This window comes from Herpailurus yagouaroundi, unplaced genomic scaffold (genome assembly GCF_014898765.1).
Source record: "Herpailurus yagouaroundi ecotype Mexico unplaced genomic scaffold, PumYag 180, whole genome shotgun sequence".
Lineage (NCBI taxonomy): Eukaryota > Metazoa > Chordata > Mammalia > Carnivora > Felidae > Herpailurus > Herpailurus yagouaroundi.
In genome coordinates this window covers 28,957,547-28,972,814 of record NW_024412411.1, presented here as the reverse complement: position 1 = coordinate 28,972,814, position 15,268 = coordinate 28,957,547, and the positions used below count along the sequence as shown (strand labels likewise).

Below are 15,268 nucleotides of genomic sequence, written 5' to 3'. Positions count from 1 at the left end.
GGAAAAGTGAGTATTCAAACAGTATTGGGACATACATGATAAGCAATAAATGCTTGTTGAATGTATGAGGGTTTTATAAGAGTGTATATGTATTCACTTAATGAATATTAACAAGTAAGTATTAAGTATCCTCCAGGTCTGTATAGGCCAACTAGAACGAAACACAAAAATGATAGGGCATGATAATGAAATTGTAGATGATTTTTCTCTTTTGAATTTCCTTAATTTGTTCCACAATTTTGCGAATAATACAATTTATAAAATTAACAATTTGACCAGATAATCACTATATTATTTTTTGTATATGTTGAGTGAGTTTGAAGTAACTACAAATAAGTGGTTGGAAGGGCAGAGCTCAGAGTGAGGTTGTGGAGCCATGAGAAGATAATGAAACTACCCATATGGTGTGTACAGTGGAGTAAAACATATAAGAAATAGGCAAAGGACAAGGTGTTGGCAAATGGAACTTAAAGGAACCATTAGAAAGACACATGAAGAGTCAGAAGAGACATGCCCCCCAAAACAAAGCAGGAGACAGGTGGGGAGAGAAATTATCAGTGCCAAATTATACATAAGGTCAAGAAAGAATCCACAGTATTTAGGAATGAAGAAATCTTTGTTAAGCCATTTTATAAGAACAGTGAATATATATAAGCCATATTATAGTATGCTGAGGAGTAAAGGAAGTTGGGTAGTTAGAGACTGAAAATGTAGATGATTTTTTCAACAAGTTAGATGACCAAGGGATGGATCCTGGAAGAATTTAGAGTGAGACAGAATTCCTTTTATTTTTTCCTTATTGCTGCTAGAATTTTTTGGCATGGAAACACTTGTGAAAGGAGGATATCATTGGAGAGGAAGAGTCTAAAGATTTTAGGAGAGAAAGGGCAAGATTTGAAAGCAGGTAGGAAACAATGGTTACAAGAGCATAGACTGAGAACCTTGGTAAGAAGAACTCCCTTTGAGCACTGAAAGAGAAGGTGCCATCGTAAATCATTTAAGAAATTGAAATACTATAATCAGCAGTATCCCAGATGCTGGTGTTTTTTTTTGGGCTTTTGGTTTTTCCTAAATATTTGTGACCTAGGGGTAGAAGGCAGGAGAGCCTCCCTTCAAAAAAACAATTACATCCATGTGCACTGTTAAAGGTTTCCTCTGTATAGGATGGAAAATCTTGCTCCCTACTTCCTGTTCTCTCTTCTTGTGAGAAATCAGTGTAGGGTCCAGATGAATGACGGATGGATAGGTTAATTGACTGATTGATTGATTTACACATACTTTATTCCCACAGTCACTCCTGTAGCCTGCAAATATAACTTGTGGTAAAAAAATGAGCAGAGTCAATTCAAAAAGTAGCATGTATTGTACACTCTACTAATCTGATGGACATGAGTGTGAAACTTCATAACCATCCTTTGTTAGGAGGAAAGCCCTAAGTCTATGCCTAAGACTCCTAAACAAGAGAATGAACATTAGTAGGAGAGAGTACATGGACATAAGTTTGTGGGGGAATATATATTTAAGAAAAGACCGGGGCGCCTGGGTGGCGCAGTCTGTTAAGCGTCCGACTTCAGCCAGGTCACGATCTCGCGGTCCGTGAGTTCGAGACCCGCGTCGGGCTCTGGGCTGATGGCTCAGAGCCTGGAGCCTGTTTCCAATTCTGTGTCTCCCTCTCTCTCTGCCCCTCCCCCGTTCATGCTCTGTCTCTCTCTATCCCAAAAATAAATAAACGTTGAAAAAAAAAATTAAAAAAAAAAAAAAAAAGAAAAGACCATCTGTGCTTATCCCAAAATGCCCCAGGCCAAGACCATTTTGTTGCTAGCTGTCTGACAGACCTGGCCTTTTTTCCCATTGTGCTTTGTTCACATACTTCCCCTGCTTGATAAAGCAAATGTTTAAGGTACCTCTGTGTTCCTTTACCACAAACTTTGGCCAGAAGAGTGAATCTGATTTTAATGCTAATATAAAATATTAAAGGAAATTCCATAATCTTTTAAAATTACTTTTCATACTTCCAAAATATAAGTAAGCTGAAGAGGTTAAAAAGACTCAGTCTGTGTTACAGGAATTTATTGGAAAATGAGTGCCAAAAAGTAAATTTTTCAGTTAATTAATGTTTCCATGCTTAAGCTGAATATTTTAAATTCGATCTAATTAAGTTAGATTGTTCCATGCTTTATTAAATGGAACACGTTTGTGGTTTAAAAGGATCATGGTTGTTATGTTTTCATTCATACGTGTATCTTGAGAAACTTAAGACCATGGGGGAAGTGAAGGGGAAAAAAAAGTTACAAAGAGGAAGGGAGGCAAACCATAAGAGACTCTTAAATATAGAAGGCAAACTGAGGGTTGATGGGGGGTGGGAGAGAGGGGAAAGTGGGTGATGGGCATTGAGGGGGGAACTTGGGATGAGCACTGGGTGTTGCATGGAAGCCAATTTGACAATAAATTATATTAAAAATAAAATAAATAAAATAAAATCATCATGGTTGAATATTAAATTCATATCCCAGACCTTTTGAAGGAAACTCCACAAATGATCCCATGGTCACACATAGTATCTGCATTTCTTCTACAATTCTTCTGTCTTTTCCTTCATTCAGTACTTCTCAGTGTTTTAAATTTTTCTCATTTATCATTATTTCCATTTATTGTGTTTTCTAATTTGCAGCCAAAATAACCTAGGCAGTAAAGTCAGCACAATCAGTGACATCTTTTTTTTTTTTTTAATGTGCTATTCACAATCATTTGACCCTGTAAGTAAGATAGCTCCAGGAATTTCCAATAGAATTAAGTGTATAGATTTTATAAAATGTTTATTTCAGAGACTTCTTTAGTTCTTTAGTCTGTTTATTGAACGTTTAGATGTCAGAAAGAAAAAAAAGTTTTACTATAATTTGACTATCTTACATAACTAAAGCTTATCAACAACATGTAGATAACCTTGAAATGAGAAAGGGCTAAGGGCAATCTGATACTGACACCGTTAAGAAGATGAACAGAAATATTATACAAAACATTTTTAAAGGAGTCATAAAATTAATTTATATGCTGTGTGCACCTCATTAAGGCTCATGAAGACACGGGTAAACTATTAAACAGGGTTTGGAGCATCCCCAACATTCACTTATGCCAGGCAAGAGGCGGAGAGAGACAGTAATGCACTTGCTGATGTGCATTTGTTGTTGTTGTTGTTGTTGTTGTTTTTTCTATGCATAAAATTTCCAAAGGTCTTTAGATATCATATGTAACTTTTGTTTTTGTTTTGTTTTCTAGGGCAGCATAATTATTTATGTGCTGGAAGAAATGATTGCATTGTTGATAAAATCCGCAGAAAAAACTGCCCTGCATGTCGCCTTAGAAAGTGTTGCCAGGCTGGCATGGTCCTTGGAGGTAATACTGATGTTTTCATCAGTAATATGCTGTTGAATATTTACACTCTAAAACTGTGGGCCAGGAAATCCTAGTTTTCTTATTCATCTTTGTTCTTGTTTTGCTTTTCCTGTCATGATTATTGGTGTCTGAATGAAACAACCATTAATATCATATTAACTATGGATTCTCATCTTTTTTAGGTATGTTATGAAAAGTAATAAGCCTTCATTTGTCTATATTGCCTATACGGAGATGCTATGAGAAGTTCACCAGCCTCTTATTAAGTAACATAGGTTGGATCTAGTCTCTGCCACTCACTGTCTGGGTAGCCTTGGATAAGTCACTACTCCTTCTGGGCATCAGTCTCCTTATTTGTAAAATGAGAGTACTGAGGTTCTTTTCAGAATCAAGAATTGATTCTGTGAATTGGTCAAGTATATTGGTCTTTATCCATCTCCCTCTCTCTCTCCATCAATCCCCTCCCACCCTACTTCCCTTCCTCATTCTCTTTTTTTTTTTAATTGTTTTAATGTTTATTATTTTTTTTCTATTTATATATGAAATTTATTGTCAAATTGGTTTCCATACAACACCCAGTGCTCATCCCAAAAGGTGCCCTCTTCAATACCCATCACCCACCCTCTCCTCCCTCCCACCCCCCATCAACCCTTAGTTTGTTCTCAGTTCTCAACAGTCTCTTATGCTTTGGCTCTCTCCCACTCTAACCTCTTTTTTTTTTTTTTCCTTCCCCTCCCCCATGGGTTCCTGTTAAGTTTCTCGGGATCCACATTGAGTGAAACCTTATGGTATCTGTCTTTCTCTGTATGGCTTATTTCACTTAGCATCACACTCTCCAGGTCCATCCACGTTGCTACAAAAGGCCATATTTCATTTTTTCTCATTGCCACGTAGTATTCCATAGTGTATATAAACCACAATTTCTTTATCCATTCATCAGTTGATGGACATTTAGGCTCTTTCCATAATTTGGCTATTGTTGAGAGTGCTGCTATGAACATTGGGGTACAAGTGCCCCTATGCATCAGTACTCCTGTGTCCCTTGGATAAATTCCTAGCAGTGCTATTGCTGGGTCATAGGGTAGGTCTATTTTTAATTTTCTGAGGAACCTCCACACTGTTTTCCAGAGAGGCTGCACCAATTTGCATTCCCACCAACACTGCAAAAGGGTGCCCGTTTCTCCACATCCTCTCCAGCATCTATAGTCTCCTGATTTGTTCATTTTGGCCACTCTGACTGGCGTGAGGTGATACCTGAGTGTGGTTTTGATTTGTATTTCCCTGATAAGGAGCGACGCTGAACATCTTTTCATGTGCCTGTTGGCCATCCGGATGTCTTCTTTAGAGAAGTGTCTATTCATGTTTTCTGCCCATTTCTTCACTGGGTTATTTGTTTTTCGGGTGTGGAGTTTGGTGAGCTCTTTATAGATTTTGGATACTAGCCGTTTGTCCGATATGTCATTTGCAAATATCTTTTCCCATTCCGTTGGTTGCCTTTTAGTTTTGTTGGTTGTTTCCTTTGCTGTGCAGAAGCTTTTTATCTTCATAATGTCCCAGTAATTCACTTTTGCTTTTAATTCCCTTGCCTTTGGGGATGTGTCGAGTAAGAGATTGCTACGGCTGAGGTCAGAGAGGTCTTTTCCTGCTTTCTCCTCTAAGGTTTTGATGGTTTCCTGTCTCACATTCAGGTCCTTGATCCATTTTGAGTTTACTTTTGTGAATGGTGTGAGAAAGTGGTCTAGTTTCAACCTTCTGCATGTTGCTGTCCAGTTCTCCCAACACCATTTGTTAAAGAGACTGTCTTTTTTCCATTGGATGTTCTTTCCTGCTTTGTCAAAGATGAGTTGGCCATACGTTTGTGGGTCTAGTTCTGGGGTTTCTATTCTATTCCATTGGTCTATGTGTCTGTTTTTGTGCCAATACCATGCTGTCTTGATGATGACAGCTTTGTAGTAGAGGCTAAAGTCTGGGACTGTGATGCCTGCTTTGGTCTTCTTCTTCAAAATTACTTTGGCTATTCGGGGCCTTTTGTGGTTCCATATGAATTTTAGGATTGCTTGTTCTAGTTTCGAGAAGAATGCTGGTGCAATTTTGATTGGGATTGCATTGAATGTGTAGATAGCTTTGGGTAGTATTGACATTTTGACAATATTTATTCTTCCAATCCATGAGCAGTGAATGTCTTTCCATTTCTTTAAATCTTCTTCAATTACCTTCATAAGCTTTCTATAGTTTTCAGCATACAGATCCTTTACATCTTTGGTTAGATTTATTCCTAGGTATTTTATGCTTCTTGGTGCAATTGTGAATGGGATCAGTTTCTTTATTTGTCTTTCTGTTGCTTCATTGTTAGTGTATAAGAATGCAACTGATTTCTGTACATTGATTTTGTATCCTGCAACTTTGCTGAATTCATGTATCAGTTCTAGCAGACTTTTGGTGGAGTCTATCAGATTTTCCATGTATAATATCATGTCATCTGCAAAAAGCGAAAGCTTGACTTCATCTTTGCCAATTTTGATGCCTTTGATTTCCTTTTGTTGTCTGATTGCTGATGCTAGAACTTCCAGCACTATGTTAAACAACAGCGGTGAGAGTGGTCATCCCTGTCGTGTTCCTGATCTCAGGGAAAAAGCTCTCAGTTTTTCCCCATTGAGGATGATGTTAGCTGTGGGCTTTTCATAAATGGCTTTTATGATCTTTAAGTATGTTCCTTCTATCCCGACTTTCTCAAGGGTTTGTATTAAGAAAGGGTGCTGGATTTTGTCAAAGGCCTTTTCTGCATCGATTGACAGGATCATATGGTTTTTCTCTTTTTTTTTGTTAATGTGATGTATCACGTTGTTGATTTGCGAATGTTGAACCAGCCCTGCATCCCAGGAATGAATCCCACTTGATCATGGTGAATAATTCTTTTTATATGCCATTGAATTCGATTTGCTAGTATCTTATTGAGAATTTTTGCATCCATATTCATCAGGGATATTGGCCTGTAGTTCTCTTTTTTTACTGGGTCTCTGTCTGGTTTAGGAATCAAAGTAATACTGGCTCATAGAATGAGTCTGGAAGTTTTCCTTCCCTTTCTATTTCTTGGAATAGCTTGAGAAGGATAGGTATTATCTCTGCTTTAAACGTCTGGTAGAACTCCCCTGGGAAGCCATCTGGTCCTGGACTCTTATTTGTTGGGAGATTTTTGATAACCGATTCAATTTCTTCGCTGGTTATGGGTCTGTTCAAGCTTTCTATTTCCTCCTGATTGAGTTTTGGAAGAGTGTGGGTGTTCGGGAATTTGTCCATTTCTTCCAGGTTGTCCAATTTGTTGGCATATAATTTTTCATAGTATTCCCTGATAATTGTTTTTATCTCTGAGGGATTGGTTGTAATAATTCCATTTTCATTCATGATTTTATCTATTTGGGTCATCTCCCTTTTCTTTTTGAGAAGCCTGGCTAGAGGTTTGTCAATTTTGTTTATTTTTTCAAAAAACCAACTCTTGGTTTCGTTCATCTGCTCTACAGTTTTTTTAGATTCTATATTGTTTATTTCTGCTCTGATCTTTATTATTTCTCTTCTTCTGCTGGGTTTAGGCTGCCTTTGCTGTACTGCTTCTATTTCCTTTAGGTGTGCTGTTAGATTTTGTATTTGGGATTTTTCTTGTTTCTTGAGATAGGCCTGGATTGCAATGTATTTTCCTCTCAGGACTGCCTTTGCTGTGTCCCAAAGCATTTGGATTGTTGTATTTTCATTTTCATTTGTTTCCATATATTTTTTAATTTCTTCTTGAATTGCCTGGTTGACCCACTCATTCGTTAGTAGGGTGTTCTTTAACCTCCATGCTTTTGGAGGTTTTCCAGACTTTTTTCTGTGGTTGATTTCAGGCTTCATAGCATTGTGGTCTGAAAGTATGCATGCTTTGATTTCAATTCTTGTAAACTTATGAAGGGCTGTTTTGTGACCCAGTATATGATCTATGTTGGAGAATGTTCCATGTGCACCCGAGAAGAAAGTATATTCTGTTGATTTGGGATGCAGAGTTCTAAATATATCTGTCAAGTCCATCTGATCCAATGTCTCATTCAGGGCCCTTGTTTCTTTATTGACCGTGTGTCTAGATGATCTATCCATTTCTGTAAGTGGGGCGTTAAAGTCCCCTGCAATTACCACATTCTTATCAATAAGGTTGCTTATGTTTATGAGTAATTGTTTTATATATTTGGGCGCTCCGGTATTCGGCGCATAGACATTTATAATTGTTAGCTCTTCCTGATGGATAGACCCTGTCACTATTATATAATGTCCTTCTTCATCTTATGTTACAGCCTCTAATTTAAAGTCTAGTTTGTCTGATATAAGTATGGCTACTCCAGCTTTCTTTTGGCTTCCAGTAGCATGATAAATAGTTCTCCATCCCCTCACTCTCAATCTAAAGGTGTCCTCAGGTCTAAAATGAGTCTCTTGTAGACAGCAAATAGATGGGTCTTGTTTTTTTATCCATTCTGATACCCTATGTCTTTTGGTTGGCGCATTTAATCCATTTACATTCAGTGTTATTATAGAAAGATATGGGTTTAGAGTCATTGTGATGTCTGTATGTTTTATGCTTGTAGTGATGTCTCTGGTACTTTGTCTCACAGGGCCCCCCTTAGGATCTCTTGTAGGGCTGGTTTAGTGGTGACAAATTCCTTCAGTTTTTGTTTGTTTGGGAAGACCTTTATCTCTCCTTCTATTCTAAATGACAGGCTTGCTGGATAAAGGATTCTCGGCTGCATATTTTTTCTGTCTAGCACACTGAAAATCTCGTGCCAATTCTTTCTGGCCTGCCAAGTTTCAAAAGAGAGATCAGTCACGAGTCTTATAGGTCTCCCTTTATATGTGAGGGCACGTTTACCCCTTGCTGCTTTCAGAATTTTCTCTTTATCTTTGTATTTTGCCAGTTTCCCTATGATATGTTGTGCAGAAGATCGATTCAAGTTCCGTCTGAAGGGAGTTCTCTGTGCCTCTTGGATTTCAATGCCTTTTTCCTTCCCCACTTCAGGGAAGTTCTCAGCTATAATTTCTTCAAGTACCCCTTCAGCACCTTTCCCTCTCTCTTCCTCCTCTGGGATACCAATTATGCGTATATTATTTCTTTTTAGTGTATCACTGAGTTCTCTAATTTTCCCCTCATACTCCTGGATTTTTTTATCTCTCTTTTTCTCAGCTTCCTCTTTTTCCATAACTTTATCTTCTAGTTCACCTATTCTCTCCTATGCCTCTTCAACCCGAGCCGTGGTGGTTTCCATTTTGTTATGCATTTCGTTTAAAGCGTTTTTCAGCTCCTCGTGACTGTTCCTTAGTCCCTTGATCTCTGTAGCAAGAGATTCTCTGCTGTCAGCTGTACTGTTTTCAAGCCCAGCGATTAATTTTATGACTATTATTCTAAATTCATTTTCTGTTATATTATTTAAATCCTTTTTGATCAGCTCATTAGCTGTTGTTATTTCCTGGAGATTCTTCTGAGGGAATTCTTCCGCTTGGTCATTTTGGATAGTCCCTGGCGTGGTGAGGACCTGCAGGGCACTTCCCCTGTGCTGTGGTGTATAACTGGAGTTGGTGGGCGGAGCCGCAGTCAGACCTGATGTCTGCCCCCAGCCCACCGCTGTGTTCACAGTGAGACTGGTGTGTGCCTTCTCTTCCCCTCTCCTAGGGGCGGGATTCACTGTGGGGTGGGGTGGCCTGTCTGGGCTACTTGCACACTGCCAGGCTTGTGATGCTGGGGATCTGGCGTCTTAGCCGGGGTGGGTAGGCAAGGTGCACAGGGGCAGGAGGGGTAGGCTTAGCTTGCTTCTCCTTAGGTGATCCACTTCAGGAGGGGCCCTGTGGCAGCAGGAGGGAGTCAGATCCGCTGTCGGAGGTTTGGCTCCGCAGAAGCGCAGAGTTGGGTGGTTGCGCAGAGCAAGCAAGTTCCCTGGCAGGAACTGGTTCTCTTTGGGATTTTGGCTGGGGGATGGGTGGGGGAGATGGTGCTGGCGAGCGCCTTTGTTCCCCACCAAACTGAGCTCTGTCGTCCGGGGGCTCAGCAGCTCTCCTTCCCTTTGTCCTCCAGCCTTCTCACTTTCTGAGCAGAGCTGTTAATTTATGACCTCCCAGACGCTAAGTCGCGCTTGCTGTCGGAACACAGTCCGTCAGGCCCCTCCGCTTTTTGCAAGTCAGACTCGGGGGCTCTGCTTGGCCGGCGAGCCACCCCTCCGCCCCGGCTCCCTCCCACCAGTCCATGGAGCGCGCACCGCCTCGCTGCCCTTCCTACCCTCTTCCGTGGGCCTCTCGTCTGCGCTTGGCTCCGGCGACTCAGTTCTGCTAATCCTCTGGCGTTTTTCTGGGTTATTTAGGCAGGTGTAGGTGGAATCTAAGTGATCAGCAGGATGCGCGGTGAGCCCAGCGTCCTCCTACGCCGCCATCTTCCCTCCCATCCTCATTCTCTTTAAGTAACTATATATGGAGCCCTTACCACTTACCAGGTACTCTTCTAAATTCCGGGGGTATAGCAGCGCGCGCACACACACACACACACACACACACACACACACACAACAGAAACAGAAACAAATCTCTACCCTAATGGAGCTTACATTTTGGGTAGAGGAACAATAAGTATGTATGTCAAATTATTATAAGTGTTATCAAAAATATTAAGCCGGATGAATTAATAGGAAGTATCAGGGAGAAGAGTCACTTCTGAATCCTTTAATTAATATTTTCATTTCACTTGGCCATTTCTTTTCCTTCCCCCTTCTAAGTATATTTTCTTTTTCCCTCTTTAAGTTTTTATTTATTGTTTTTCAAATTTTATTTTTTATGGTTCCAAGTTTTTATTTAAATTACAGTTAGTTAACATATAGTATATTAATTTCAGGTATAGAATTGAGTGATTCATTGCTTACATACAACACCCAGTGCTCATCACAAGTTCCCTCCAAGATAACCACCATCTACTTCTCCTATCCCCCTTCCCACCTCCCCTCTGGTAACCATTGTTTGTTCACTATAGTTAAGAGTCTGTTTCTTGGTTTTTGCTTCTCTCTTTTTATCCCTCTCTATTTTCATTTGTTTTGTTCTTAAATTCCACATATGAGTAAACTCATATGGTATTTGTCTTTCTCTGACTTACTTCACTTAGCATAATACTCTCTAGCTCCATCCACGTCATTGCAAATGGCAATAGTTCATTTTTTTTAAGGCTGAGTAATATCCCATCATGTATACATACCACTTCTTCTTTATCCATTTATCAGTCATGGACATTTGGGTTCTTTCCATAATTTGGGTATTGTTGATAATGCCTCTATAAACATCAGGGTGCATGTATCTCTTTCAAATTAGTATTTTTGTTTCCTTTGGGTAAATACCTAGTAGTGCAGTTGCTGGTTCATAGGGTATCTCTATTTTTAACTTTTGAGCAACATCCATACTGTTTTCCAGAGTGGCTGTGTCAGTTTACATTCCCACCAACAGTACAGAAGGGTTCCCATTTCTTCATATCCTTGCCATCATCTGTGGTTTTCTGAGTTGTTAATTTTACCTACTCTGACCCATGTGAGGTGGTATCTCAATGTGGTTTTGATTTGTATTTCCCTGATGATGAGTGATCTTTTCATGTGTCTGTTGGCCATCTGGATGTCTTCTTTGGAAAATTGTCTATTCCTGTCTTCTGCCCATTTTTTTAAATGGATTATTTGTTTTTCAGGTGTTGAGTTTTATAAGTTCTTTGTATATTTCGGATACTAAACCTTTATCTGACATCATTTGCACATATCTTCTCCCATTCCCTCAGTTGCCTTTCAGTTTTGTTGATTGTTTCCTTCGCTGTGCAGATGGTTTTACTTTGATAAGGTCCCAACAGTTTATTTTTGCTTTTATCTCCCTTGCCTCAGGAGATATATCTAGTAAGAATTTGCTATGGCCAATGTCAAAGAGGTTACTGCCTGTGTTCTTCTCTACGATTTTAATGTTTTCCTGTTTCACATTTAAGTCTTTTATCCAATTTGAATTTATTTTTGTTTATGGTATAATAAAGTGGTTCAGTTTCATTCTTTTGCATGTTGCTGTCCAGTTTTCCTGACACGCTTGTTGAAAAGACTGTCTTTTTTTCCATTGGATAGTCTTTCCTAGCCTCTTGAAGATTAATTGACCATATATAGTTGTGGGTTCATTTCTGAGTTTTCTGTTCTGTTCCACTGATGTGTCTGTTTTTGCACCAGTAACATACTGTCTTGATCATTACAGCTTTGTAATATGACTTGAAGTTGAGAATTGTGATGCTTCCATCAGTTAACCATTTCTTAAGCAATATCTCTGGCATCATGAGTTTGATGTAATGGTTATAATTTTTCTAAAATACATTAAAATGAACTCATAACCTTTTTGTAGTATATATATATGTATATATGTGTGTGTTTATATATATATATGTGTGTATATATATATATATATATACACACATATATATATTATAGAGATATAGTTAACCTAAAAGTTACCTTAGTTTCAGGTGTAAAACAGTGATTTGACAGGTCTATGTGCTGTGCTCACCACAAGTTTTGCTACCTTCTGTCTTCATACAATGCTATTACAATACCAATGATTTAATTCCCTATGCTGTAGCTTTCATCTCCATGACTTGTACATTCCATGAATGGATAACCTGTACCTCTCACTCTCTTTCACCTATTTTGCCAATCTCCCCAGCTCCCTCCACTCTGGTGACCATGTTTGGTCTCTGCATTTATGGGTCTATTTCTGCTTTTCTGTTTGTTTCTTTAGATTTCACGTGTAAGTGAAATCATATGTTATTTGTCTTTGATGTATTTCACTTAGCATAATAGCCCCTAAGACTATGTATGTTGTTGCAAATGGCAAGATCTCATGCTTTTTCATGACTAAGTCAATTGCACATATATATCACATCTTCTTTATCCATCTATCTACTTATGGACACTTGGGTTGCTTCCCTAATTTGGTTGTTGTTTATAATGCTGCAATAAACATAGGGGTGCACATATCTTTTTGAATTAGTGTTTTTGTTTTCTTTGAGACCCTGTAGTTTAATTACTGAATCATGTGGTATTTCTATTTTTAACTTTTTGAGGAACCTCCATACTGTTTTCCATAGTAGCTACAACAATTTTCATTCCCACCAGCAGTGCACAAGGGTTCCTTTTTCTTCATATCCTTTTCAGCACTTGTTATTCATTGTCTTTTCAATTCTTGCTATTCTGACAGGGATAAGGTAATACCTCACTGTAATTTTGGTTTGCATTTCCCCGATGTTTAGTGAGTTTGACCATCTTTCATATGCTGGTTGGCCATGTATGTCTTCTTTGGAAAAATGTCTATTCAGGTCCACTGGCCATTAAATTTTTTTTTAATGTTTGCTTATTTTTGAGAGACAGAGACAGAGAGTATGAGCAGAGGAGGGACAGAGAGAGAGGGAGACACAGAATGCAAAGCAGGCTCCAGGCTCTGAGCTGTCAGCACAGAGCCTGACGCAGAGCTCAAGCTCCCAAACCTGGAGATCATGACCTGAGCTGAAGTTGGACACAACCAACCTGACCAGGAGCCACCCAGGAGCCCCTGTGCCAATTTTTAATCAGATTTTTTTTGGTGTTGAGTCATATAAGTCATTTATAAATTTTGGATATTAATGCCTTGTCAGATATATAATTTGCAAAAATCTTCCATTCAGTAAGTTGCCTTTTTGTTTTGATGATAATTTCCTTCACTGTACAGAGGCTTTTTATTTTGGTTTGGTCCCAATAGTTTAATTTTGCTTTTATTTATCTTGCCTGAAGAGACATATCTAGAAAAACGTTGCTAAGAACAATGGCAAGATATTATTGCATGTGTTTTCTTCTAGGAGTTTTATGGTTTCCAGTTTCACATTTAGGTGTTTAATCCATTTTGAGTTTATTTTTGTATATAGTTTAAGTAAGTGATCCAATATCATTCTTTTGCTTAATGCTGTCCAGTTTTCCCAGCACCATTAAAGAGACTGTCTTTTCCCCCCTGCATATTGTTGTCATAGATTAATTGATCATAAAAGCATTAGTTTATTACTGGGCTCTCTATCCTATTACATTGATCTGTGTCTGTGTTGGTGCCAGTACATGGTGTTTTTATTACTACAGCTTTGTAGTATATCTTGAAATCTGGAATTGTTATACCTCCAGCTTTGTTCTTCTTTCTCAAGATTGCTTTGGCTATTTGAGGTCTTTTGTAGTTCCATACAAATTTTAGTATTACTTTTTCTAGTTCTATGACAAATGCTATTGATATTTTGGTAGGGATTTCACTGAATCTGTAGATTGCTTTGGATAGCATGGACATTTCAATGATACTGAACTTCCAATCCATGAGCCTGCTATACGTATTTGCATTTGTGTCCTCTTCAATTTGTTTTGTTAATGTCTTATAGTTTTTTTTTTTTATTTAAATCCAAGTTAGTTAGCATATAGTGTAATATTGGTTCCAGGAGTAGATTTTAGTCATTTATCACTTACATATAGCACCCAGTGCTCATCCCAACAAGTGCCCTCCTTAATGCCCTTTGCCCATGTAGTCTATCACCCCACCCACCTACCCTCCAGCAACCCTAAGTTTGTTCTTTGTATTTAAGAGTCTCTTATGGTTTGCTTCCTCTGTTTTTATCTTATTTTTCTTTCCCTTCTCCTATGTTCATCTGTTTTGTTCTTTAAATTCCACATATGAATGAAGTCATATGATATTTATCTTTCTCTGGCTGACTTATTTCGCTTAGCATAATATGCTGTAGTTCCGTCCATGTTGTTGCAAATGGCAAGATTTCATTCTTTTTGATTGCCGAGTAATATTCCAGTGTGTGTGTGTGTGTGTGTGTGTGTGTGTGTGTGTGTGTACATACATACCATATCTTCTTTATCCATTTGTTAGTCAATGGACATTTGGGCTCTTTCCATAATTTTGCTATTGTTGATATTGCTACTATAAACATTGGGGCACATGTGCCCCTTCAAATCAGCACTTTTGTATCCTTTGGATAAATACCTAGTAGTGCAGTTGCTGGGTTATAAGGTAGCTCTATTTTTAATTTTTTCAGGAACAAAAACACTGTTTTGCAGAGTGGCTGCACCAGTTTGTATTCCTAACAACAGTGCAAAAGGGTTCTCCTTTCTCTGCATCCTCAGCAACATCTGTTGTTTCCTGATTTGTTAATTTTAGCTATTCTGACAGGTGTGAGGTGGTTATCTCATTAGAACCTATAATTGAAAATCTGTCCCAAGCCAAAAATAGTCATTCACATAATATAACCATTTTAATATTTTTCCCATTAGAGTTTGTTTAATGATTCTCCATAATATAACAACTTGCTGTATTATGTAATTATAAAATATATTAAGCCTACCAAATTAATAAAAATAAACAAGTAAATACCTATATATCTGTCACTCAATTTTTAATTGATATGATCATTTTTCATATATTCTTCATTCTAAGGAATAATATATTAACAGATATTTTAAAGCTTTTGATATGTTCTTTCCCTAAACTCATTAGATTAGTTTCTTATAAAATTTCCTTGTCTCTCTTTTTTTAAAATCAGGTAGTCTCTACAAACCTTCCAAACTACCCCTGAAGTTATTTCAAGTTAATTTGTCTTCCCCAAACACCATATTGTCATTCAAAATAATTTAGGGAGTTTCATAGTGTTAGATGGCTCATAGGACTAATATATAATGCAGTATCTTTGATTCTGAGGGATATCTGGGATATAAAAAAAAGAAAGAAGAAAGAAAACCTTACTGTATTTCAGGCATATTTGAAGGAAAGATTGATTGAATTCTAATGTTATCTTGTGGTCAGT

At 38.1% G+C, this 15,268-nt stretch overlaps 1 protein-coding gene across 2 annotated transcripts in view; it reads left to right on the top strand.

The window, feature by feature from the left end:
- The window catches only part of PGR (progesterone receptor), a 112,804-nt gene that overhangs the window by 35,540 nt on the left and 61,996 nt on the right, over positions 1–15,268 (top strand). For both annotated transcript variants that reach the window (XM_040489704.1, XM_040489703.1), the window contains exon 3: positions 3,277–3,393. In XM_040489704.1, coding sequence (XP_040345638.1) covers positions 3,277–3,393 — 117 coding nt within the window. The remainder of the gene's footprint in view (positions 1–3,276; positions 3,394–15,268) is intronic.